The 25,784-nt window shown below is 44.0% G+C and overlaps 1 protein-coding gene across 1 annotated transcript in view; it reads right to left on the reverse strand.

The window, feature by feature from the left end:
* Positions 1–3,843: 3,843 nt before the first annotated feature.
* Positions 3,844–25,784, reverse strand: part of wdtc1 (WD and tetratricopeptide repeats 1) — a 55,757-nt gene continuing 33,816 nt past the window's right edge. The window contains exons 13-16 of the mRNA XM_084307977.1: positions 23,354–23,589; positions 16,213–16,378; positions 14,599–14,791; positions 3,844–5,921 (exon numbers count right to left, since the gene is read on the reverse strand). Coding sequence (XP_084164103.1) covers positions 5,724–5,921; positions 14,599–14,791; positions 16,213–16,378; positions 23,354–23,589 — 793 coding nt within the window. The 3' untranslated portion in view covers positions 3,844–5,723. The remainder of the gene's footprint in view (positions 5,922–14,598; positions 14,792–16,212; positions 16,379–23,353; positions 23,590–25,784) is intronic.

Consider the following 25,784-nt stretch of genomic DNA (forward strand, 5'->3'; position numbering starts at 1 on the left):
AGGTTTCTGTATGTACAGACAGATGTGGATATAGATATGCAAAAAAAAGAAAAATCTAAGGTATGTACATCATTATTGTACAGTTATGAGTTATATGCAGGTGTATAAGTAGGTATATAGAAGGATTATATGCAGGTATATTCATATATATATATATATATATATATATATGGTAAATATAAATGTATATATACAGCACTATTTTACATGCCATCAGAGTTGTATGGGTAGACTATAGTATGAGGTAGGAAGTTATGATTATGATTAGTGTGGGGCAGTTATGACAATAAGACAATTTGCCGTCTTATTACAGGATCTTGTAAACAGGTCATAGTGGAGCATCAATGCTTTCCCAGTGTTTTACCTACTGTCTCACCACTGCAAAGAATTGCTGGTTGCCAACGGTTACAGGCAGGCAGCCGTGTTGGAGGAAAGAGAACAGCACAAACATCCGCGCGAGGCCTCCGTCGTCAGAATGCAGTTTTTTTTTATCCACTTTTTCTCCCATTTGTTTTTTTTTGTATTTTCTTATTTTCTTATTTTTTAAACAAACACATAAACAAACATGACCACACCTTTCTCCCATTTTCTATATTTTCTCCCATCCCAATTTCGTATCGTCCAATTCAACCCTCCCTGTCACGAACGCTGTTTCTTGCCTCCCACAAGCCGGCTGCAATGTGGACTAAGTCATACATAGCACAAGTCCCCTCCGGTACTTGAGGTAACAGCAGTCGCATCTTTTCACCTGCGCAGCTCGATCTCAGTGGCGAGGAGTAACGCGTGGGAGGCTCACGCTGCCCCCGACGCTTCCTGATTCTACTGCGCAGGCGCACCAACCGACCTGTAGGAGTCGCTGTCCACAACGCCCGATCCCCACCCATCAGTTTCCCACCCCCTAATACGGCCAATGTGTATTAGTACGGACGACCAGCTAAACTGAAAGCAATGTGGAGCGCTGGGCTCGAACAGGCGAGCCCAGCGTCTCCGCATTCGTGGCGAGCGCCTTGCCCACTACGCCACGTAGCCGCCCTGTCAGAATGCAGAGTTATGGGCCGACGCGGCCTACCGTTGACAGGCTTTAGCCACATGCTTCATCACCGTGACCCCTATATATACGGCTCCTGGAAGCTGGGTCACCTCATTAATGCATATAGGCCACGCGTTCGCCACAGCTCCGCCCACCACGCGGGCGGCGTCTTCTGGTGATGTACTATGCACACATTCTAAAGCAAAACAGTCAGCAGGAGCCAAGGACGTGGATAAATGGATGGGGGAACTATATGGGAGTCCATGCACGGTAGCCTGGGCATTCCTCCTCCTCCTCCTCCTCGTCCACCGCGTCTCTCGCTAACCTAGTTAGTGAGACTACTGAATGGATTGGTGTTCCCCACGTTTGTGTGTTGTTGCATAAATCGCAGCTCTGTGGTGTTAAGTCAAAGCTGTTTGCTATACAGGTGTCAAACTCAATTACCAAGGGGGCAAAAAGAAAAATACAGGTGCTTTCACAGGCCGGACACATAATAAAAACTAAAAAAAAGGTGCAGTGGTGGAAGAAGTACACAGTTCCTTTAGAGATACCAGATAAAATAGTACACTGGTAAAAGTCCTCCATTCAAAATTCTAGTTAAGTAAAAGTATTGAATTACCAGAGATCCAGATGGATCCAAAAAAATATAGACTGCTGATTGTTATAACATACTTTGCCAAGAAATGTATTCTCCTGTTTTGGAAAAATGACTCTTCGCCCACTTTTGAGATGTTTCAAGATCAGATATCCCAGCTTCTTCCATTGGAGAGATTGACCTTGGAGGAGCGCGGCCGGGGGTGGATGTTCCGGGACCTTTGGTCTCCGCTGTTTTCTCGATTGAGCAGAGGGGCTGTTGATTGATACGGCTAGTGGCGGTATGTGAATATATCCGCATGCTGTCGCTGGCCGTGTCGATTGGTGGTTTTGCTGTTTGGTTGGGGGAGGGGTGGGGGCCGGGGGTCTTGGGATGTCTATCCCCGGTTGTGTATTTTTTGGAGGTGGGTTTCCCTAGTGGAAGAAGTTGTACAACAGACGCGTAAGAGGCCTGTCTGTTGTATAACAATGATGTTGTTGTTGTCATTGTTGTTATTATTTATTATTGTTTATTTAAAAATACATATGAGAAAAAATGAACAGTGTAAACAATATCATTAACTCTGAATATGAGAAAAGCAAACAAGACGCGGTCTCGGACTGGTGGGGGCCCCTGATTCGAGGTCTTGGTGAGTCGGAGTGTTACAGAGGCATGATGCTCTGGCTCGCTGGGGCGCCGGATTTGGGATCCTCACGGGGTGGGGACCTTGGTTGTCGATACTGGAGATGACGGGTGCTCAAGTAATCTCGCCTTATGGTACATACATGTGGGTATATGCATATATATGTATATATATTAGGGATGCTCGATATTGGCTTTTTTACCGATAACGATATTCCGATATTGTCCAACTCTTAATTTCCGATACCGATATCAACCGATACCGATATATGCAGGGTTTCCCCGTCCAAAAAACTGAATAATTTCAGGTAACTAATAATTTCACTGGATATATATATAACAAATATTGTTATTGTTTTTTATTTTTTTTAAACCGATAGATATTTTCCGATATCACATTTTACTGCCGATATCGGCCGATAATATCGGTCGGCCGATAATATCGGACATCCCTAATTATATGTATGTGTGTATATATATATATATATTCTTATTAATTTATATATTTAATTTATACATGACTATTTTATTTTTCATTATTCTGATTTAACTGATGGTCTTGTCATTGTTGTTATTATTATTATTATTATTATTATTATTACTGTTATTGTCCTGTGATGTCTTGTTTATTAGTATTGTTATTGTATTGTATTGTCGTTTCATGTTGAAAAGGGAAAATAAAGAAAAACTGTATAAAAAAAAAAAAAAAGTAAAAGTATAAAAGTATTTGCTAACGAATGTACTTAAGTATCTAAAGTAAAAGTATGCATTCTACACGTTTGTGTATTCCAGTGTTTGGGAGCGTTCAAGCCGCGATCCATTGACCTCTATAGGTTGTGTTAAAGTGGTATGTGGTCCAGTTATGCTGCTCTGGTTAAAGGTTATGTCAAAGTGGTATGTGGTCCAGTTATGCTGCTATGATTATATCATTTTGAAGTTGACAGGCTTCAAATGAGAAAGTATATAATCTTCATACATTTCTGCCATGTTTTCTATGCAAAATCTTTTTTCTTCAAAGTAACTAGTAACTGGTGTACCGACTTAAGTACAGTACTTGAGTAAAAATACTCCTTGAACTAAGTGGAACACACACACACACACACACAAACCAACACGTCTTTCTACCACAAAAACAATAATTTCCACGCATTTGATTTTAGAGTAGGTATGATGAATTAGCAATAATCCACTTGATAAAGTAACATATTGGATGCAACCGAATAATACCACGGCTTGAGTCGAGTGAAAACGGATGACTGACCAGCTTTTAAAAGAGAAAGTAAATAAAAACATTGGTACAACTGAAGTCCTCCTCCAATGGTCCACGATCCAGATGCATTTTCTATTAAATAAAAACATGATACAGGTGCAGATAACGCTCCGTGCGTTCGCTTGAAAAGTCGAGACATTTGTATCGCCGCGCAGCGAGACCGAGGTGCGTTTGATTTGTATCACAGGCCAGATTAGTCGTGCCTAGGCGAGGCAGGGGGCCACCTGAACGCGCCAGACGGGCCGTATCGACACCATAGGACATAGACAAAAGTGAAATAACCAAAGAGTGGAAATATAGACAATAAGGTGTTCGACAATATTTCTTCTTTTATTTTTATTTTGCAGCAAACTTTTATCACAGGATTCCTCAAAGAAAAAATAAACAGAATTTCAAATTATCTTAAACAGCAAAAGAGCACATGGAAGCCTAGTGTTAAACAGAGGACTCATTCTTTTACATATTTTGCATTTTTTTTGGGGGTTATCTGTTGCTTTGGGGCGAGACCATATTCACACGGCAGCCGTTTTGCTCTTATGTCATGCTCAGGTTGGGATTCCGAAATTCTTAAAAAGGAATCCCAAACTGAGCACGACACAAGAGCAAAACGGACGTCAATCCCATCTCCGTTTCGCTCTCATCTCTTATGTTACTTTTCGTAGAGGAACAGTAACATCAATGATTTCCCAATGTTTTTATCAGAACCGTGACCTTTCGGGAATCCCAAACTGAGCATGACATAAGAGCAAAACAGCAGTCGCGTGAACAGGGTCGACGGCTCCTCGTTTGCCCACGACAGCGGCCAGATAGACCTCGTTAAGCGGGACTCCTTCCGACTGCAGCGGAGGACTAGTGGAGGACTAGCGTCGGGTTCCACGCCTCTACCAGGATTGGAAAGTTCCCAACCCTTTCTGTTTACCCCGGGGGGGGAGCCCCAAGTGTTCACATGTTCCTAGTTACCGAATACTATCAAACATAGCGTCTACGCCCCCTAAGACATGTCTGTGTGGCGGAGCGAACCTCTCTCTTTCTTTCAACGCCCGTATAGACGTTGATTTTCATACCAAAGCGGCATTCTCAAAACCGGTACCGCTGTGCCTATAGGCCAGGCAGCAGGTCGTAGAGAGAGTCCCTCGTCTCCCCGAGAAGCGGCGTCGACGAGGGAGCCACGACACACTGCATGCGGTACAGCTCCCCGCCGTACTTAATGGTAAACAGTACGCCAAACTCTACCCCTCGCTAAAAGAAGTACAAGACCCCCAGAAGTACTTAATCAAAGAAAACAAATGCAACGTTAATCCTTGGCCACTCGAATTTCATGAAATGAAAGACTTGTTGTTGTGACGGGGTATTTAGAAGAAGAAAAAAAGAAAGAATCTTATCAACACATTCATTTTGGGTAACACTTTCAATAAACGTTTTTTTTTTTTTTTTTTTACAGAGCTCTAATTATCTTTTCGAGACTTCCTGTGACCTCCTCTGACCAACAACTTAAGAATACGATTTAAAGTCCAACTCAGAATCAATGACTCGGGTTCTGCGGCCGTTCTGGAGACGGGCCCGGCGCCCGTGGGTCTCTCGCTGCTCCCGGCTGGAAAAGGGGACTCCGGGTCCGCGGCTCGACCCGCCGTGATCGTGTGGGGGGGGGGAGGGAGGGGGGGGACCTGAAAATAGGTCGCCCGACCGAGGGGGCCGCGCCTCTCCCAACACGTACCCCAGGAGGTATGCCGTAAGTGCTCCGCACCCTCTTCTTAGTGAGAGATCGGGGGTGGTTGGGGCAAGTGAGGTGGAAGGTGCTCTCCTCTTCGTTTTCAAAATGTGCACCCCGACCTCGCGGGTGGAGGGAGGCCGAGGCGTCGGTGTTTTGAAGGGGTGAGAGAGAGGGCTTCTTATTCCCCCCCCAGTGTGGATGGGGAGACATCCAAGGTGGCCTCCGCTCCTCTCTCTCTCTCCCTCTCTCTCTCTCTCTCTCTCTCAGGATGGGGGGCGGGGGGAGGGAGGGTGGTGCATAGTGCAGAGATGTGTGACATGACATTCACTCGATCAATGTTGCTTTCGTTTAGACAAAGGGAGAATTAACATTGAAACAGAATATCTACGGTGCTTTCCCCTCCGCGCGCACACACACACACACACACACACACACACACACACAGGAGAGTGCCTCGCTTCCTGCCCCCCCCCCTGCGTAGAATGTCTGGAGGGGCCTAGCTGGGTCGGCACTGCACTTGCCCCTCCGAGCTGTCCTCGTCGTCGGAGCCCTCGGGCCCGTGGCCGCTCAGGCCCGTGATGCGGTAGCCCATGTTGAGCAGCATGACCTCCAGCGGGTCGGCGTTCATGCGCCGCTGGTTGGCCTGGGCCGCGCCCTCCATGTCCTCCACCACGCGGCCGTTCTCCATGTCCGTCTGCGGGCCGAGAGAGAGAGAGAGAGAGAGAGAGAGAGAGAGAGAGGAGGGACAACGTCACTTTAAAATCACAGATGTAACGTGTCCTGATGTTGCGCTGCCTTAAAGGAACGTGCTGACGTGATGGGAAATGCGCTCACCGCCTTCTCCAGACAAGAAGATGGATACCAATTTCAAATTCATATTCAAATTCTTTATTGCCTATGTTTATTGTAACGTATAATATACCCTCATCTGCACCTTTATTTATTTTTATCATTTTTATATTCAGAGTTAATTATATTGTTTACACCGTTTATTTTTTCTCATATTCACATCTAATTGTATTGCCCATGTCTTTCTTCTTCTGTAGCTCCCCTCCCCCCTCCCCCATGCTGCTATGACACCCGACCTTCCTCAAGGGTAGGGCTGGGTGATATGGAAAAAAATCATATCGCGATAACGATATGATAATGTTATCATATTTCTCTATATCGATAATTATTGAATTGTTATAAGTATTAAAAAAAAAAAAAAAAAATTAACAACAGATGTATGTTTATTTTGCAGCAATTCTTTGTCGTTGCCGCCATCTTTAGTGTTACAGCCCCTCACACTCCAGTTCTCAGGCTGCAGCTGGTTTAAAAACTAAAGTAAACCGGCTTCTCTGCTGGCTGTGGCTCCAGGGGAGTTGAACAGATCTGGCTCTGCTAGTTTATTTTCGATCTTTTGGCGCTTTTTTGGTGGACAAACCACCGCACATGTGCACCGTGACTCGTGACTGGAGACTAGCTCTGCTAGCACACATAGCCTACTGTGTACAGACTGTTTCAAAACTGTATTTTACATTAGAAAGCAAACTAAATAAATGGACAAGAGAAAAAGAAATCTCTAAAAATTTAAGTTTAAAAAAAGAAAAAGAAATCTCAATTTGGTCAGTATTGTCATTTGGACAAGCAAAGCCATTACTTTAAGTTGCAGGCAAAAAAGACAAGTCTGTCCACTGTCTCTGGTTTTAAAACTGCCCTGTTGCAGGTCACAAAAAAAAAAAAAAAACATTTTTTCCGATATTCGATATTATCGATTATTAAAATATATCGCGATATTTATCGTTATAGTTATGTCGCCCAGCCCTACTCAAGGGGATCAACAAAATAATATCTCATCTTATTTTCTCTCTGTGCATTCAGTAGAGAGCCATCCGGCTGCAAGCTAGCCTAGCTTAGCACAAATTAATGGAAGTGGTACACGGACCACTAGCCGAGCTTAAAGCTCCATTCGTCTGTGCTAATCACTGAACGGCGCACAGAGAGGAAATTGGTATCAATCTTCCCGTCTGACTCTGGAGAAGACGTTAAGCACATTTACAATAATGTTGCCGTGTTCCTTTAAAACGACTATCTGTAATTTATCCAATCTAAACGTTGGGTATATTCATATACCGTAATTCCTCTAATAGTAACCCCGGCTTGTATTTGTTTCAACTGTAGCGGATACCAGGCTTGTATTAGGAGGAGGCATGTATAAGAGAGAGGCCTATATTTCTAATTTTCAAACCGATCATAATGAATAAATCAACATTTTGTGTCAGTTTGAACCCAGTAAAATGTACTGGGTTCATTTATTGAAACCAACCAAGTACTGTATGAAATAGTAAACAGTGCAATTACAGGTGGTCACTGGTCATTTCAACGTTTTCAAAGTGAAATCAAGTAACTAGCTCAGTATGCAGCCCAGTATATTAGTAACCCGGCTTGTATTAGGAGGCCGGCTTATAATTGCTTAGCTCAAGAGCGCACCCGGCCATTAATAGAGACCCGGCTTGTATTTGAGACCCGGTTACTATTAGAGGAATTACGGTATGTATATATTTTGGAACGCTAGCCTCGTCTCCTACTCCCCCGAAGACGGTGTTGATTGGCCGTCTATTCTCAGCACAGTGCTCCCTGGACATATTACATCTACATTTTAAATGTGTACTGTACATTTGACTGTACATCACTGTATATTTTTGGCTGTATATTTTAGAATGTATATACATATTTTAGAATGTATATCTTTGACTGTATTTTTATTCTGATTCTTATTTGTGATTTTTTTTTACAACTATCCAAAGTTAGTTAGTTGTAAAACGCCACCCCAATCAGAGGCTTAAGATCTTTTAATCCCGACTTCAAAAGAAATCTTCGATCCAATAAATCACTGATATCTTGTTAAAGCCTATAACGACCACACAGAGCGACAGTGGCTCGGGAGATAGAGCAGTCGTCGGTTCGATTCCCGCTCCTCCCGGCCAACGTGTCGAAGTGTCCTTGAGCAAGAAGACACTTAACCCCTAACAGCTCCCTATGAGCAGGTTGGCTCCTTGCATCCACCGTCGGTGTGAATGAATGGCTAAAAATTTATTTGAGGAACAAATTGTAAAGCGATTTGGATAAAAGCTGCTATATAAATGCACTATTTACCATTTACCCCAACTCTGAACTCCTTCAAAAAACTCCTCAAAACTCACCTCTTCAACATGACCTTTGACCCCTAACTTCCTACATTTAATGTTGTGTGTCTGTCTACCATGTTTGGCAATATCACCTCCTGGTTTGGGAATAGCACCGCACAAGACCGTAGCAGACTACAGACAGAGTGGCCCGTTCAGCCGAACGCACAATTGGAGGGGGGCTTCCCACTCTCCAGAACATTTACAACAAGCGGTGCATGGGTAAGGCTAAGAGAATTATCAAAGACTCCAGCCACCCAAACAACTGCCTCTTTGAACTGCTGCGGTCAGGCAAGCGATACCGGAGTCTCATGGCAAGCACAGAAAGACTCAGAAGAAGCTTCTATCCCCAGTAGGGATGCCCCCCGGACCCCGGTTTTGAACGGGAACCGGTACTATATTAGAAAATACCGGAGTATTTATAAGCTCCGACGTCCTCGGTACTGCTATCGATACTCTAGAGAAATTATTATTATTATTATTATTATTATTTAAAAGTTGCGAACGATCCTCTCTCTGTCTCTGCACGAGAAGCGAGCCGCAGCAAGCCATTACACACACTTGTCGCGAGCCACTCACACATACACGGGTAGGGACTGGAGGTGCCTGTCCGTGGCTAGCTACGTTAGCTACGGAGCTAGTAGTCAGTTTCAGTGTTGCTGGATGGTACACTCTAACGTTAACGTTATGCCGAGTTCATACTACACTACACTTATGAACTCGACATAGCGATAACGTTAATCCGTTTCCATGAAGTGTTTAATTAGCAGCAATCTGTTCTGTTGTTGAACATTTAACGTTAACGTGGCTAGCTACGTTAGCTACGGAGCTAATGGAGTGTACATCCAGCAACACTGAAACTGACTAACGTTAACGTTATGCCGACTCGCCGAGTTCATACTACACTACACGTATGAACTCGACATAGCGTTAACGTTACTCCGTTTCCATGAAGTGTTTAATTAGCAACAATCTGTTCTGTTGTTGAAAATGTAACGTTAAGGTAGGTATCCGATGCACTTCCGGCGTGGACAGGAAAACGTCGTGAAATTGTTGTAGTCATTTTGTAGTCTTATTAACTAAAAGATTTTAACAAAATAAAAAGCAGCAGCACTATTGCATAACTGAGTCATGTTTGCTATGTATTTCTTTCTTTAGGGGAGTAGGACATTTGTTTCACAGTTTTAGCATGATGTTTTATAGATGGCCAGGTTAAACACAGGTTTTTGTTTTTTAAGAGGGGGCCGGGGGTTTGATTTGATTGAAGTTTATTTCAAATATGCAACACAACAAACAAATATCAAGTACAGATATAGCCTTAAGCCGTTCAAATAATAATTTATAATTTTTTTTAAAATTTAAATATATTTAAATAATAATCTAAAAGAACCGATAAGAGTATCGATAAAGTACCGAACCGTTAAGCAGTATCGATAAGAGTAGTAGTATCGATAAAATCCTAACGATACCCATCCCTAATCCCCAGGCCATCAGGACCAGTGGTGCAGTGCTGGGCAACCGCGGTCAAACGTGTGATAAGTGCCTAGACTTTGCATAATAAGAGGATACCGTTTGGCCTCCGCCCATATTACGACTGCACCCCTGATCAGGACGTAGTATCGCGAGAGGTGAAGCGCTGGACGGTGGCGTCGGAGGAGACGCTCCAAGCTGCACTAGAATGTACACACTGGGGGTGTTCCGCGATGACTACACGGAAACAGTGCTGGACTTTGTTTGTACTACAACAATCCCCGCTACCACAATTAGAGTTTACCCAAACCAAAAGCCCTGGGTAGACAAATCCGTCCGCGAAGCTCTGAAGGCGCGCACCTCAGCATACAATGCCAGGCTTGTGACAGGCAACATGAATGACCACAAGGTGGTGAGATACAATGTTAGGAGGACAGTAATAGAAGCAAAAAGGCGCTACAGGGATAAAATTGAACTTCAATATGAACAGGCTGACTCTAGAGCTATGTGGCAGGGGCTCAGAACGATGACAGATTACAAAGGCACCTCCCTCAAACTGAACAGTGACATCCAACTGGCAAATGATCTCAATACCTTCTATGAGAGGTTTGAGGCTGGGAATAACAGCACCAGCCTACAAACCACTGCAATGGAGGGGGGGGGGCACTGCTGATGGAGACTCAGTGTTCAGGATAACAGAACATGAGGTGAGGAGGACGTTTAAGAAAGTGAATATCAGGAAGGCAGCAGGACCGGACGGTATCCCCGGCCGCGTCCTAAAAGTCTGTGTCGACCAACTGGCCCCGGTATTCACTGACATATTTAACCTGTCATTAGAACAGGCTGTCATCCCCACCTGTCTGAAGAAGTCCACCATTATCCCTGTACCCAAAAAATCCAAGCCTGCTTGCCTCAACGACTACCGCCCTGTAGCTCTCACCTCCATAGCCATGAAGTGCTTTGAGAAGCTAGTGAAGGGCTACATCTGTTCCTCCCTCCCCATCAACCTGGACCCCCTGCAATTTGCATACCACCCCAACAGGTCCACGGAGGACGCCATAGCCCATGTGCTGCACACAGCAGCATCACACCTGGACAAGAGGCAGGAAAACTATGTGAGAATGCTATTCATCGACTACAGCTCAGCATTCAATACCATAGTCCCCTCCAAACTCATAGCCAAGCTCAGGGACCTGGGCTTGAACTATGACCTCTGCCAGTGGGTCTTGGACTTCCTGACGGGCAGACCCCAGGTGGTGAGAGCAGGCAACTGCACCTCCTCATCCATCACTCTCAACATAGGGGCCCCCCAGGGCTGTGTCCTGAGTCCCCTCCTCCACTCCCTGTACACACATGACTGTGTGGCACAGCGGAACAACAACACAATCATCAAATTAGCTGACGACACAGTAGTGGTGGGCCTGATCTCTGCAAACGACGAGAGGGCCTACCTGGAAGAGGTTAAGGTTCTAGGGGGATGGTGTCAAGAGAACAGCCTCTCCCTGAACTTCAGCAAAACAAAGGAGATGATTGTGGACTTTAGGAGGTCGGGGTCAGGGACTACAGCCCCCTCAGCATCGACGGGGCACCGGTTGAGAGAGTGAACAGTTTTAAGTACCTCGGAGTCCACATATCCGAGGACTTGACATGGACCACACACATTGACAGTCTTATCAAGAAGGCACGACAACGCCTCTACTTCCTTAGGCGCTTAAGGAAGTTCAACGTGAGTCAGAAGATCCTCAAGAACTTCTACTTGTGCACAATAGAGAGCATCCTGACTGGCAATATCACCTCCTGGTTTGGGAATAGCACTGCACAAGACCGCAGCAGACTACAGAGAGTGGCCCGTTCAGCCGAACGCACAATTGAAGGTGGGCTTCCCACTCTCCAAGACATTTACAACAAGCGGTGCATGGGCAAGGCTAAGAGAATAATCAAAGACTCCAGCCACTCAAACAACTGCCTCTTTGAACTGCTGTGGTCAGGCAAGCGATACCGGAGTCTCATGGCAAGCACAGAGAGACTCAGAAGGAGCTTCTATCCCCAGGCCATCAGGATGCTCAATGAATGAACAATGAACAATAAGCAAACCATCAACACACCCACAGCGCACATACACTCACTTAAATAAACAACACACTGTAGCACCCACTTTACCACTTTAGACACACTTTACATTTTATATTTATATTTATATTATTGGTAAGGAAATTGCACATCATTCTCATTCCTTATTGCACCTCACCACTACAAGGTGGCACCACAAGCTAAGCTATACCTCACCATTTTTGTACCAGCTGTACATACTGTATATATAGATACACTGAACAATTTTGTTGTTTACACTTGTTTACGTACTTGACTTCTTGACTTTCTATTTTATACTTATTTTATACTATCTTGTTATTATCTAGCACTCTCAGGAGCAACACAGAAAGAAACATTTCATGCAAAGTATTATGTATGCTGTATGACAACTAATAAAGAAACTTGAACATTCACTTATATTGATATGGTAAAATAAAATGTTTATTGTATTATATTATTGTTGTGAAGGATCAGATTAAACCGAATATGTATATTTATTTATATATATATATTTAATTGTATTTGTATATCGTTTGATATCCCCTGTATATTCCTTGTACAATATGCATTGAATATCCCCGTTTCTACTAAACAGCCCATAATAGTTTCATTCTACCATTGGACTAGAACCTGGCGCCAGGTTGCCATACCCCCTAGGTTCAAGTTCAATCGTGCCGCCTAACATGTCGAGGCAGCCCCCGGTTCCGCGCAGTAATATGCCGGGCGAAATACGTGTGGTACTATTTGTTCATAGCGCATATATATATGACGCTCGTAAAGTAGAACTTTCTTTTAGTCCAGTTCTTTACCCTCCAACAGAGTGACAGACGCAAAAGCCTCCTCACGAAGCACGTGCGGTGTAGTAGGGCCTACTTGGCCCAGAATAGGCATTGAGATATCGTGTAGATTAATAGTTGAATGGTCATAGTTTGGCACCATACCGTCGAGTTGGACGTATTCTATTAAGCTAATAATAGTCTATTTCATCGTTCGGTCGTTCGGTTCGAGTTCTACAGTTATCAGTACCCCCATCGTTCCTGACGTTATCTGGACGCTTATCCAGGCTGGTCAGACCCCTAGTGGTGATTGCATCCGAGGAGCTCCGGGTCAAGAGCGACTGGACCTGTATATTGGATTACTCTACCCGACGACGGCGAGCCTTCCACGGCTCTTGGATTATGCTTTATGTGCTTTGATTATTCCATGGATAAAGGCCAACACTGTCGAGTGTTGGAATTACCCCCCGGAGAGGACTACAGGTGAGGCGGCGCTCTACACGTGAGGTCGCACCACGTCTCTTCGTTGTGGACCGGCAGATACCGTTCCACAGAGGGTCCAGCTGTGTTCGTCTACGGCCCGAGGTTCTGTGGGCACTGGGTCTAAGACTTTGGATTCTCCCAAGACACCGTCGGCCATATGGGATACCGCCAGCGACTTCTCTAACCCCCCCCTCCTACTGTCTTACAACCAGCGGGACCCCCCCCCCCCCTTAGTGTATCCAGCTATAATTATTTAAGTACTATCGCTATCGTTTCCTAAATATTCCAGGTTGTATACTTACTCCCTGCGCAACCAGAGATTGGACATTCAATGTTGATTTACCTACGAATACTCATTTGCCATAAAAGTGCATACTTAACATTTCAAATCATAAATGTAATTAAGTGAATATTGTGTACACCCTTTGCTGTATTAAATATTCGATTTGGTCCATTTGTGTTGGTTCGTTTCATCAGGTGGGAAAGTGTTCATCATACTTATATCTTGTACTGGGTGGCCAGAAGTTAAAGTACATGAGGTAGTGGTATTAAATATCATATCTAACAATACAGTCAGGGAATTGTACCCCTCAGCTACAATTATAATCTATTCTATTCTATTCAGGAAAAGTGGCATTGGATGAATCATGCAACTGCAAGACACCTGCGACACCAGCCTGAATACGATTGATGATGACTGACAATAAATTACTGTACCTAAGCTACTGTACGCATATTAAGGCCTATCTAATTTGCATAAATGGCATGTTGATAAAAAATTCAAGAGAAAAGAGTTTGATGAATAAATCCATGACCTGGGATCATCCTGCTTTTCTTTGGTTGATGAGTTATGCATCAATAACGACCACAGTTTCTGCTATAAATATGAGTTTCAAGCAACATTTTCACAACTGATCTAAAAATCAGGATATGATTTTAAATTCCTCATGTATGCAAACATATAAAAACACATTTCATCCATGTTTCTACCTTGTTTACTCAAAAAGATATGCACTTAAATAGATTTCAGCCTGGCGCTGGCGGCCATGTTGGATTTCTCAATTTTGAGGCCTTATCTGACATGTTTGAGCTTGATATACAGCAGGGTTGGATTCAGCACACCTTAATACCCCTAGAAATGTTGTGTACCAAAAATAAACACAAAATGCCTTCAGGGTTATGATTTTCTGAAAATGTACCCCGTCTATAAAAGTATTCTGTACTTCTGTATGACAACTAATAAAGAAACTTGAACTTGAACTTGTTATTGTTGTTTTCGCCCTATGTAAAGTGACCATGGGTTTTATGAAAGGCGCTATACAAAACAAAGTTATTATTATTATTAAAAAAAAAAAAAAAAAAAAGAGAAATAGATATTGTTCACCTCTGGTCTGGGGCTCCAGAGCCGGACCACGGGGTCGATGCCGCTGGTGGCCAGGAAGCAGTGGCTGGGGTGGGGCTGCAGGCAGTTGACGATGGACTCGTCCCCCTGGAGGATCCTCACCAGGTTAGTCGTCTCCTTCTCCCAGATGAAGAAGGAGCCGTCGTCTGAGCCGCTGACGATGTACTGGGCTTTACTGTGGGAAGAAGAAGGAGACAGATTACTGTAGGAAGGAGACAGATTACTGTAGGGAGAAGGAGACAGATTACTGTAGGGAGAAGGAGACTGATTACTGTAGGGAGAAGGGGAGAGATTACTGTAGGAAGAAGGGGAGAGATTACTGTAGGAAGGAGACAGATTACTGTAGGAAGGAGACAGATTACTGTAGGGAGAAGGAGACAGATTACTGTAGGGAGAAGGAGACAGATTACTGTAGGAAGGAGACAGATTACTGTAGGGAGAAGGAGACAGATTACTGTAGGAAGAAGGAGACTGATTACTGTAGGAAGGAGACAGATTACTGTAGGGAGAAGGAGACAGATTACTGTAGGAAGGAGACAGATTACTGTATGAAGAAGGAGACAGATTACTGTAGGAAGACGGAGACAGATTACTGTAGGAAGGAGAGATTACTGTAGGAAGACGGAGACAGATTACTGTAGGAAGGAGAGATTACTGTAGGAAGAAGGGGACAGATTACTGTAGGAAGAAGACAGATTACTGTAGGAAGAAGGAGACTGATTACTGTAGGAAGAAGGAGACAGATTACTGTAGGAAGAAGGGGTCAGATTACTGTAGGAATAAGGAGACAGATTACTGTAGGAAGAAGGAGACTGATTACTGTAGGAAGAAGGAGACAGATTACTGTAGGAAGAAGGGGTCAGATTACTGTAGGAATAAGGAGACAGATTACTGTAGGAAGAAGGAGACAGATTACTGTAGGAAGAAGGAGACAGATTACTGTAGGAAGAAGGAGACTGATTACTGTAGGAAGAAGGAGACAGATTACTGTAGGAAGAAGGGGTCAGATTACTGTAGGAATAAGGAGACAGATTACTGTAGGAAGAAGGAGACAGATTACTGTAGGAAGAAGGAGACAGATTACTGTAGGAAGAAGGAGACAGATTACTGTAGGAAGAAGGAGACAGATTACTGTAGGAAGACGGAGACAGATTACTGTAGGAAGGAGAGATTACTGTAGGAAGAAGGAGACAGATTACTGTAGGAAGAAGGGGTCAGATTACAAAATAATACACTTGTGTCATGTAGACTATACTGTACTTATCTCTCGCTCTCCCCTCCCTAAATCAAATCAAATGTATAGCCCGAAATCACAACAAATTGCCCCCATGGGCTTCACTACCTCCCTCTGCATTATGAATTGAAAATGGGGGACCCTGATGTAAACAAGACGAAAGTCTTTCTCTGGTCTGCATCCCCTTAACAATTGTGTGTATTTAGCTGTACTGTACTGTACCCATTCTGTAATCTGTTAATTAAAGTTTTCAAACAATCAATCTCCCTCTCTCTCTCTCTATCTCCCTCCCTCGAGTTGCTGTGTAGCAGCACCGCCCCCTCATGGCACGGCGCGGTACCTCGACCCGGCGCTTCACTGACCTCCCAAAGAAGTTGGCCTCCTTGATGTCGGTGGTGGTGTTGCAGTGGCCGCAGTAGCGGTGTTTGTAGTCGAAGCTGCGCTCCCTCAAGATCACCTCGTCCTCTGGGATTGACTCCTTCCTGCTGAACGAGTGGAAGCGGATGGAGCTGTTGGCCTTCTTGTCTTCTGTCGGGTCAGAGACACAGAAATAGAGACACGCTGAGTTATATATATATAAGGAGTTGGTGGAAGAACACAGAAAGGTTTCAACAAGTTACATTTAAGACTTTTTAAAGACTTTTTAATACCACTTAGAGCAAAACTCAATAGCAATTCCACTGAACTGGCGGCTGCACTTGAGCACCGATTTAAATTCTTCATACAAGCTCTCGCCAGACGCACCAAGCTCCAGTAGCCGCGCAAAGAACGACGACTTGAATACAAAAACATTTCATATTTAATGTTATTTAATTTCCAGACTGCCCCCCCCCCCCAAAAAAAATTTAATACCTGTGCAAATCCAATTTAAGACTTTTGAATACCTTTTAACACATTTGTGGCCAACCACGTATATATACGTGTTTCGGATCCAACGCTTGAGGGCCAACCACGTATATATACACGTGGTAAGGTTGTTTTGGCTTTTATTCCATTGTAATATCCTACTCAATGTCACCGAGCGGCACTGCAGGTTTACCCTACTCTTGGAATTCGGAAAAGTGCATTAGCGGCCAGATCCTCGTAGGGGCGCTGTCTCGATAATGCAGTGTTCCCCGTTACAGACCAGTGTTTTTTTTTAAATGTTTATCATGGGTGGACTTTTCTGTTAGCCTAAAGCTATGCCTGTAGCATGTAGCTTGGAACACTTTTTGAGACGCTGAATTCAGTATGCAGTAAAGGAATATAGCATCAGCCAATGGACATATTGATCTACCAGATGGCGATCGATAACTGGGAAATCCTGTTTGGGATCCAACCGGCCCACGGTAAGAGCTTTTTCACGTAAATTACAGCCCGATCGGGCCTTGCTTTGATGGCCAACCACCTGGTCAGCGAATGAGGCTACTGAGGCTAATGCCGTTATTGGTAATCAATAATCAGAAAAGACGTCCCGCGCCCCCCCCTTGCATGCATTCATGGTGGACCATGATACAGATAAAATGCATTTTGATTTTTAGCTCTAGCTTGTCTATAGCCGAAAAGCCATTCGATTTAACGTTATTAGCTTAGCGCTCTGTATCTCGCCTTCCAGGAATTACCCCAGAACATTCCGGTATATAGTTCATATTCACGACGCTATAAAATGGGAACGTATTGATGAAAAAATTATTTCTTTAAGGCATATTGAAGGGACGGTTTATAGTGTCAATTGACAATGACAATGGACAGATAGCAATAATATAAAGTATAGATTTAGCTCTACAATGAAAGGTTGTTATGATAAACTGGCCGTATAGATTAGACCGATACCAGTGGCCGCGAAAGTGTTAAGACCTTAAATTGAGAATTTAATACTTTTTAATAGCCCACAGATACCCTGGAAAGGGTGTTCGCTGTGACCACTGTCCAACGACAGGGTCCTCCTGAGAAAGCTCCTGTTTGAACTCTTCTACACACTTTGACCCAAAAGACCCGGAAAACCCGCGAGGCTGGAGCTGTTGCAAGTCAAGTCAAGTCAATTTTATTTATATAGCACATTTCCAGGCAGCGGCAGCTGGCACCAAAGTGCTTCACAGGCAGGTTGATAAAAACAAAATAATGTGATGCAAGATATAAGATTAAAAACATAATAAAGCAATGAAAGTAATAAAAACAAAATAATATGATGCAAGATATAAGATTAAAAACATAGTAAAGCAATGAAAGTAATAAAAACAGGTAGGACACAGTAAAACAAAGAGGATAGAAGGGCCAGGGGTCTAGCGGTCTGGGCGGTCCGTACGCTGAGGGGGAGGCTGTTCCACAATCTAGGCACTGCGGTGGAGAAAGCTCTGTCTCCCCTAGTCTTGAGCCTAGTTCTAGGCACCACCAGTAGCAGCTGGTCAGCTGATCTGAGGGATCGGTGGGGGGTGTGGCGGTGCAGGAGTTCGGACAGATAGTTGCAGGAAGACAACACCGGTCAGCTGTGAGAGCGTACCGCGAAAACGTTGAAAGCGCGCTTAGTATTATAGACTCAGCGGTTTGTGTGTTCATGCATTTCCAAATTGTGCCGACAATGCACCCACCGCCCACTTTGCGTAGCGTTCATAGACTATTGATACAGTGACGTGCCCCCCCCCCCCCCCCCCTGAGGGCAATGAAATGTCAAAATCTCTTATTCTACAAAAAAAAATCATTTTGCACTGTAAATAAATTATAAATTTGTCCTCCGAAGAGGAGAGGTCGATGGAGTGCCCTCAAAAAAGGGCCGGGAGTAAAAAATAAATAAAATAAATAAATACCAACCGAAAACAAGTTGCAACACGGTGGGACAGGGATGGTAACAGGGAACAAAATAAGTACCCGCCAACCGCCAATGGCGGGCAGATTTAAGGTTTGGCGACTAACAATGAGAGGTCGATACTCTTATTTTGAAAATCCTGTGCGGGTCTCATTTCCGCCCCCAGGCACAGCTCCAGTCATAATATCTATGGCTCCAGCAGCTACCAACGTTCGGTTCATATGATACTCTTATTTTGAAAAAACCCGTGGCAACTCCGCGAGTCATATCCGCCCCAGTCCGTGCTTCTGCTCGCATTAAAGCCGAGCAGCGCTACACAGCAGTGCCCCTATTTTGCGACCCGAAATAAGTCTGTGGTGTTTTTTTTCTCTCACAACGGGTCAAATTAATCTAACACGCTTTGCATCGTCGCCATTCCTTTATGCCCACATCGCCCGAAATGAACGTTACGTTAGCGTAAGCTAACAAGCTAATCCTGATCAGAGGCAGAGCCATAGAGAACAGCAGACAGTGTGGACTGGGTAAAGGGAAATGGGGGGGGGGGCACTCTCCCTTTCTCTGTGTGTGCGTGCGTTTGGAAAGACGATGAAGTCAGTCAGGAGTATATTATAGTAAACTGAGGATTACTGAGGATGGACAGATAATGTTGATATTCAAATATAAAAAAGTTTTGAGAGGAGTGGAAGTTTGAAGACAGACTAGACTACAATATGATGCGGGGGTGGTGAGTTGAAACAGTGTGTGTGTCCCTCCCGATCCCACTTCTATGTTTCAATAAATTATTTGCATTTAAAACTATTAACGCTGACTCATTCCTTCAGTCCACTCAAAATTATGTTGATATTCCTTATGTTGTTTATGATATTAATTGAAAATAGCATATGAGAGTATTATATAGTAATAATAACACATGGCGATATACTAAAAAGCTATTTATAATTTTTGGCTGGTAAAAAAACTGCCTGGCTGGTAGTTTTTAAAATCTACCAGCCAAATGGCTGGTAAGTCATAAAGTTAATTTTGTTCCCTGGATGGTAAACACAGCTGCAACAATCACATGAACACTTCCGTTAACACTTTGGCTGCCTAAGGTTAAATTATACCATATATACCATAGATTGCCAGCGCTATTTGTCTATGGAGAAAGTCCCCTTCTTTGCAGGGCTATAACTTTTTAAATTCTATTGCTACATTGCCATTATTAGGGCCCATTCAAAGTCCTATATGTATTGTTCATTGTGTAGCAACGTTAAACTTTTTCATTCACATATTCATAGTAAAGTATGGTCTAATGTATAAGTATGTTCTCATCTCTTTCTGCAGCTTTCTCCAGAACGTGATATATAGCCCCAAATGCATTATATTGATGATGAAATACAGTTTGATGGCAATCAGCGTGATATAAAAAATTCCAACTAGACGTACTTCTAGAAGTTACTACACGTCATCTGATGTTGACCGGATGGGCGAGGGGGCGTTTATAATTCCGTGGGCAGCGTTATACCAATCATCTAATGTGGGTCAAATGTTGATAATAGCAGTTAGTATCGAAGACGGTAACGTTACACGCTGAAACTCACCCCAGTCTCCGCGCGCCGTTGGGCGATCATCGTCGAGTAGAAATCTTATCATTATGGGATATATTTTTACCCGGTCCATCTCCAGCTTGTATAATGGTATATACGTCCAAATCATGTTGTTTATCGAGTTATTGCCAATCGATCACCGTGTAGCGTGACGAGCCAGAGTCCCATCCCATGACCTATAGCGAGCGCCCGGAAGTACTACGGTCGTCTAGGACAACCTCTATTCAACATCCTGTTTGGCGATTGCGCCGATCGGCCACCAGATGGCGCTCCTGAACCGCCAGAGAGCTCAGTGGGTCCTGCTGGTGGATCTCAGGCCAGCGGAGGGGACATATGAATCCGATCGCAGATTTTTTAAATATTGATATAAGGACGACGTAACGCGTCCTCCGGCAACTTTAGCATGGCCAGCAAAGACGTCTAAAGACGGGTCCCGGCAGTCAAAGTGTTAATCACAAACATGGTGAGGGTGTAAACACACTCATCTCATTTCAACTTATTTTGGGTTCTTATTTACAAAAGTAGGCCATCACGTCTAGATGTTCCCAGTGTAAACACTTCCTTTGGATAAAACTCCTTCCAGTTTGCTGCTCCCAGCAGTAAAAATGAGATGCAAAGTTGTTTACAGACACCGGCAACTGTCATCAAGTCTTTTAACTGTAATGTGTCTATTCTGCTTCATGTATTACATATCTTGTAATTATATTCGGTTGTTTGTTTGATGTGTTTTGATTATCTCCTTTACCTCTGTCATGTATGTATCGTTGTCGGTCTCTTTTCTATTTTATTTTATTATTTTGTCCCCTTTCCCTGTTACCCTTTGAGAGGCCCAAGAATTTGTTCTTAATTGACCCTTATCAATCCCTGATTAATTTATAATTTAAATAAATAAATTGGAAATGCAACAGAACTAAGCTGGTTAGAATAACAACATGCAACTTGACATTTCTGATTTGTCATTTATTGTTGAGCCCCCATGTCAAAAAAATACAAAAACTGTAAAAAGAAGAAATTAACTATACACTTAAATTAAATAATGTATTTGAGATTCTCTTAACACATTCCCGGCTATTGGGATTAGACGGGCCCCACTCTATGAGGTCAGCTTTTCATTACAAGTTTTCACTGTGCGTGAGGTTGTTTGTAGAGCTAAATCTATATTTTATATTATTGCTATGTGTTCATTGTCATTGTCAATTGACAGTATAAACCTTCCCTTCAATATGCCATAAAGAAATAATTTTTTCATCAATACGTTCCCGTTTTATAGTGTCGTAAATATGAACTTTATATCGGAATTCCTGCAAAGCTAGTTATAGGGCGCTAAGCTAATAACGTTAAATCGATGGCGTTTCGGCCCTACACAAGCTAGAGTTAAAAATCTAAATGCATATGATCGGTATCATGTTCCACCATGAATGCATGAAAGGGGGGAGGGGGGGGGCAGGGGAAGTCGTTTCTGATTATTGATTACCAATAACGGCATTCGTTATTGCAACATCATACACTGACCGGTGGATGGCTATGAGAACAAGGCCCGATCAGGCTGAAATTGACGTCAAATCGCTCTTACCTGTGGCCGGTTGGATTCCAAAAAGAATTTCCCAGTTATTTGATCGCCATCTGGTAGATCGATATGTCCATTGGCTGATGCTATATTCCTTTACTGCATACTGAATTCGGCGTCGCAAAAAGTATTCCAGGCGATCTGGTGAGGCCATAGCTTTAGGCTAACAGAAAAGCTAACCCGGAGCGGAAAAAAAGTGACACCCGGTCTGCAACAGGAGAAACTGCATTCTCGAGACAGCGCCAATACCAGGATCTGGCCGGTACTGCACTTTCGGAGTCCCAATATGCCTTTTCCAGCCAAAATACAGCTCCGTGACATTGAGTAGGATATTAAAATGGAATAAAAGCAAAAACGAGTTTACGTGGTTGGCCTTCAAAGGATGGCGCCCAATCACGTGTATATACGTGGTTGGCCCCGAATCGGTTAAACTAATTTATTTATTTTTTGAATTTTTTTATTCTTAAACTAATTTAATCTATTGAATAATGATCTGTTGAATGCAACTACAGTTCAATATCTTAAACTAATTTAATCTATTGAACCGTAGTTGCATTCAACAGGTCGTTATTCCTCTGACTTCTCCGTCTCTGGTCTTTCAGAAGACCAGCGCGTGCACACACACACAGAGACGGCTCCCCTCCCCGGTCCCCGCTCGCCCCCACCCTTTTTCTACCCGAGCTGTCGCTGTGTGTTAGCTAGCGTTAGCTAGTGTTAGCTCCGCGGCTAACTTTAGGTTACACCGAATTAAATTAATGACTAGGTTCTAAAGCATTGGAGTAGTTTTCACTGCACATAGAAACAAGAGGAATCAAATAGTCTGCTCTATGGCTGCATGCTGGCGCTAACGTTATTGTTTTAAAATGCGCAACTGTCGAAAAAACCTGGCAGCGATAAGAGGAATCGATAGTCACGGAGGCATGCGATTCCAGGAATCGGACAATTAGGAACCGGCTCCCAACGGGAACCGGTTTTCAATTCCCATCCCTAGGCTAACGTTATTTCCAGGAACAAAAGCATTAATTCTGGAAGTTAGATCGTTGATACTTGAAATGTCTGTGCTTCCACATTACCCTATGGCTTTGTTTTTACTTAATAGTGAACGTGAGATAATCCAACAAGCGAGTTAGCTGGCTGCTGTCATTGCTAACTGCTAACGCTAGCGGACCAAGCTAGCGTATTTGCGGGAACAAAAGCATTCATTCTGAACGCTACATCACCGAAACAGTGAAACAACACGGCAAACGTACAAAACGTTGCTACAATCTAACATTTCCGGTCTCTCTTTCTTCATCTTTCTTTTCGGTTCCCTCAGCCGTTAACAGACTGTTATGCTACCTGGCTAGCTAGCTACCTGTACCCAGCATGCCGTTCAGCGGTGTAACACTTAATAGGGTCCACTCTCAATGCACTACACAGTGTAGTTGCTGGTAAAAACAAGGTGAAAATATGTTTAAAATCTTTTTTAATTTAACGACTATTTGAATATAATCGAAAAAATCGATGCCCATCCCTGTGATGTATGGAATATCAGCCACTCTACAGCCACCTGGACAGCATTCTCCTACCTGACTCCGTCTTGGAGCAGAGGGCGGCCTTGATGTCTTTGTCCAAGGCGTCGCAGGCACTACTGTGGGCCTGCTCGGGGAACTTCCCTTTGAAGTCGTCCAGACATTCCAGAGCCTCTGGGACGTACTTGAGCTCAAACAGGCAGCGGGCGAGCCTGAAGTGAGCCTTCAGGTGCCCTGGGTTGAGGGTCAGGGCCTTCAGGCAGTCCCTCAGAGCGTCATAGTGGTCGCCGTCCCTGGGGGGTTTCATACAAACAAAACTCCCTTTAAGATTGGATAGGATCGGGCGGCCGGGTAGTGCAGCGGACTAAGCGTCTGTCTACCACCACAGAGACAGTGGGATCGAATCCAGCTGTGGTGCTTCCGGGTTGGCCGACCGTCCATACTGACACAATTGGCTTAGTGTTAGAGGGTGGGAAACCCGGCGAGGGTGGGTCCTGGTCGTTGTAAACAGCGACTCCTACAGTTCGGTCGGGGTGCCTGCACAGCAAGGGAAGGATCTGGGGGAGGTAGTGTGACCTTCCACACGTTACACTCCCCCAGTGAGAGTCCGCGCTGCCAGGTGAAAAGAAGCGGTGGGCTGGGTACACATGTGTCGGAGGAAGCATGCGATAGTCTCCGCCCTCGCGGACCGACGGTAGGGGGTAGAGTGCGCAACGACCAGGAAGGGGATTGGGAATTGGCATAACGACTAAACATTGGGATGGGAGAAAAACGGAAAAAAGGAGGAAAAAGATAATATATATAAAAAAAAAAGATTGGATAAGATCATTCCTTTATTGATCACCTCGGGGGAAATGTGGGCGTCGTAGCAGCACAGGGGAGGGGGGGTACAGGTATGGGCAGGGTAATAGTAGAGACATAAATAAAGGCAATGAAATGATAATAAAGATACAAATAAACAGTGTAAACAATCTAATTAACTCTGAATGTAAGAATATGAGAAAGTAACCAGTGTAATCAAAGGTGCAGATGAGGGTCTCTTATGCCCTATTAGTTATATTATACGTTACAAATTAATATATATGGGCAATAAAGAATTAGAATCTGAATACATATTATGAGTAACTAATGTAAACAGTATACATAAAGGTATACATAAGGTACCCTAACTGGCATGATATACATTATCCATTATACTAGGTGTGTCTATACCGGTATGTATGAAATTGCTGATAAACTGGGCGGCTAAGTGGCGCAGTGGGCAAGGCGCTCGCCACTAACGCAGGAGATGCTTGGTTCGAGCCCAGCTCTCGGCGTTGCTTCCGGCTTGGCTGGTCGTTCATACTAATACAATTGGCAGTATTAGGGGGTGGGAAGCTGGTGGGTGGGGATCGGACGTTGTGGACAGCGACTCCTACAGGTCGGTTGGTGCGCCTGTACAGCAGAATCAGGAAGCAACGGGGGCAGCGTGAACCTCCCACGTGTTACTCCTTGACGCTGAGAGATCGCGCAGGTGAAAAGATGCGACGGCTGCCTCCTCGTGTACCGACCTCGGGGACACGTGATGCAAGGCTTGGTTCACATTGCAGCCGACCAGTGGGAGGCATGGTCTAACAACGTTCGAGACGGGAGGGGAGGGTAGAATTGGATAATACGAAATTGGGATGGGAGAAAAATAGAAAATGGGGAGATAAAGTAGATAAAAAAAAAGAAATTGCTGATAAACGGTCTTGTTTTGCAAGCTTGTCGTCGCTGTAAATGAGCCTCAGTGAGCTCAGTGTCTTACAAGTTGAAATAAAGGTTTGAAATTAAATAAAGAAATACCATTTCAAAAGTTCAATTTAAGACTTTAAGATCTTTTTAACACCACTTAGAGAAACATTAAATAACAATTTCACAACCATAGCAAAAAAACACATAGCGACACTGAAATGGTGGCTGCACTTGTGCACAAATAAAAATTCTTGCACGTTCCATACAAGCTCTCGCCAGACGCAAAGCTCCCGGTACCCCTGCAAAACATTTCATATATCTAACATTATTTTTTTTGATCCACTTTTTCTCCCATTTTCTATATTTTCTCCCATCCCAATTTCGTATCATCCAATTCAACCCTCCCCTGTCACGGACGCTGTTTCTTGCCTCCCACAAGCCGGCTGCAATGTGGACTAAGTCATACATAGCACAAGTCCCCTCCGGTACTTGAGGTAACAGCAGTCACATCTTTCACCTGCGCAGCTCGATCTCTCAGTGGCGAGGAGTAACTCGTGGGAGGCTCACGCTGCCCCCGACACTTCCCGATTCTACTGCGCAGGCGCACCAACCGACCTGTAGGAGTCGCTGTCCACAACGCCCGATCCCCACCCATCAGTTTCCCACCCCCTAATACGGCCAATGTGTATTAGTACGGACGACCAGCTAAACTGAAAGCAAATGTGGAGCGCTGGGCTCGAACTGACGAGCCCAGCATCTCCAGCATTTCGTGGCG

Source organism: Notolepis coatsorum (assembly GCF_963971535.1).
Source record: "Notolepis coatsorum genome assembly, chromosome: 2".
NCBI classification, from domain to species: domain Eukaryota; kingdom Metazoa; phylum Chordata; class Actinopteri; order Aulopiformes; family Paralepididae; genus Notolepis; species Notolepis coatsorum.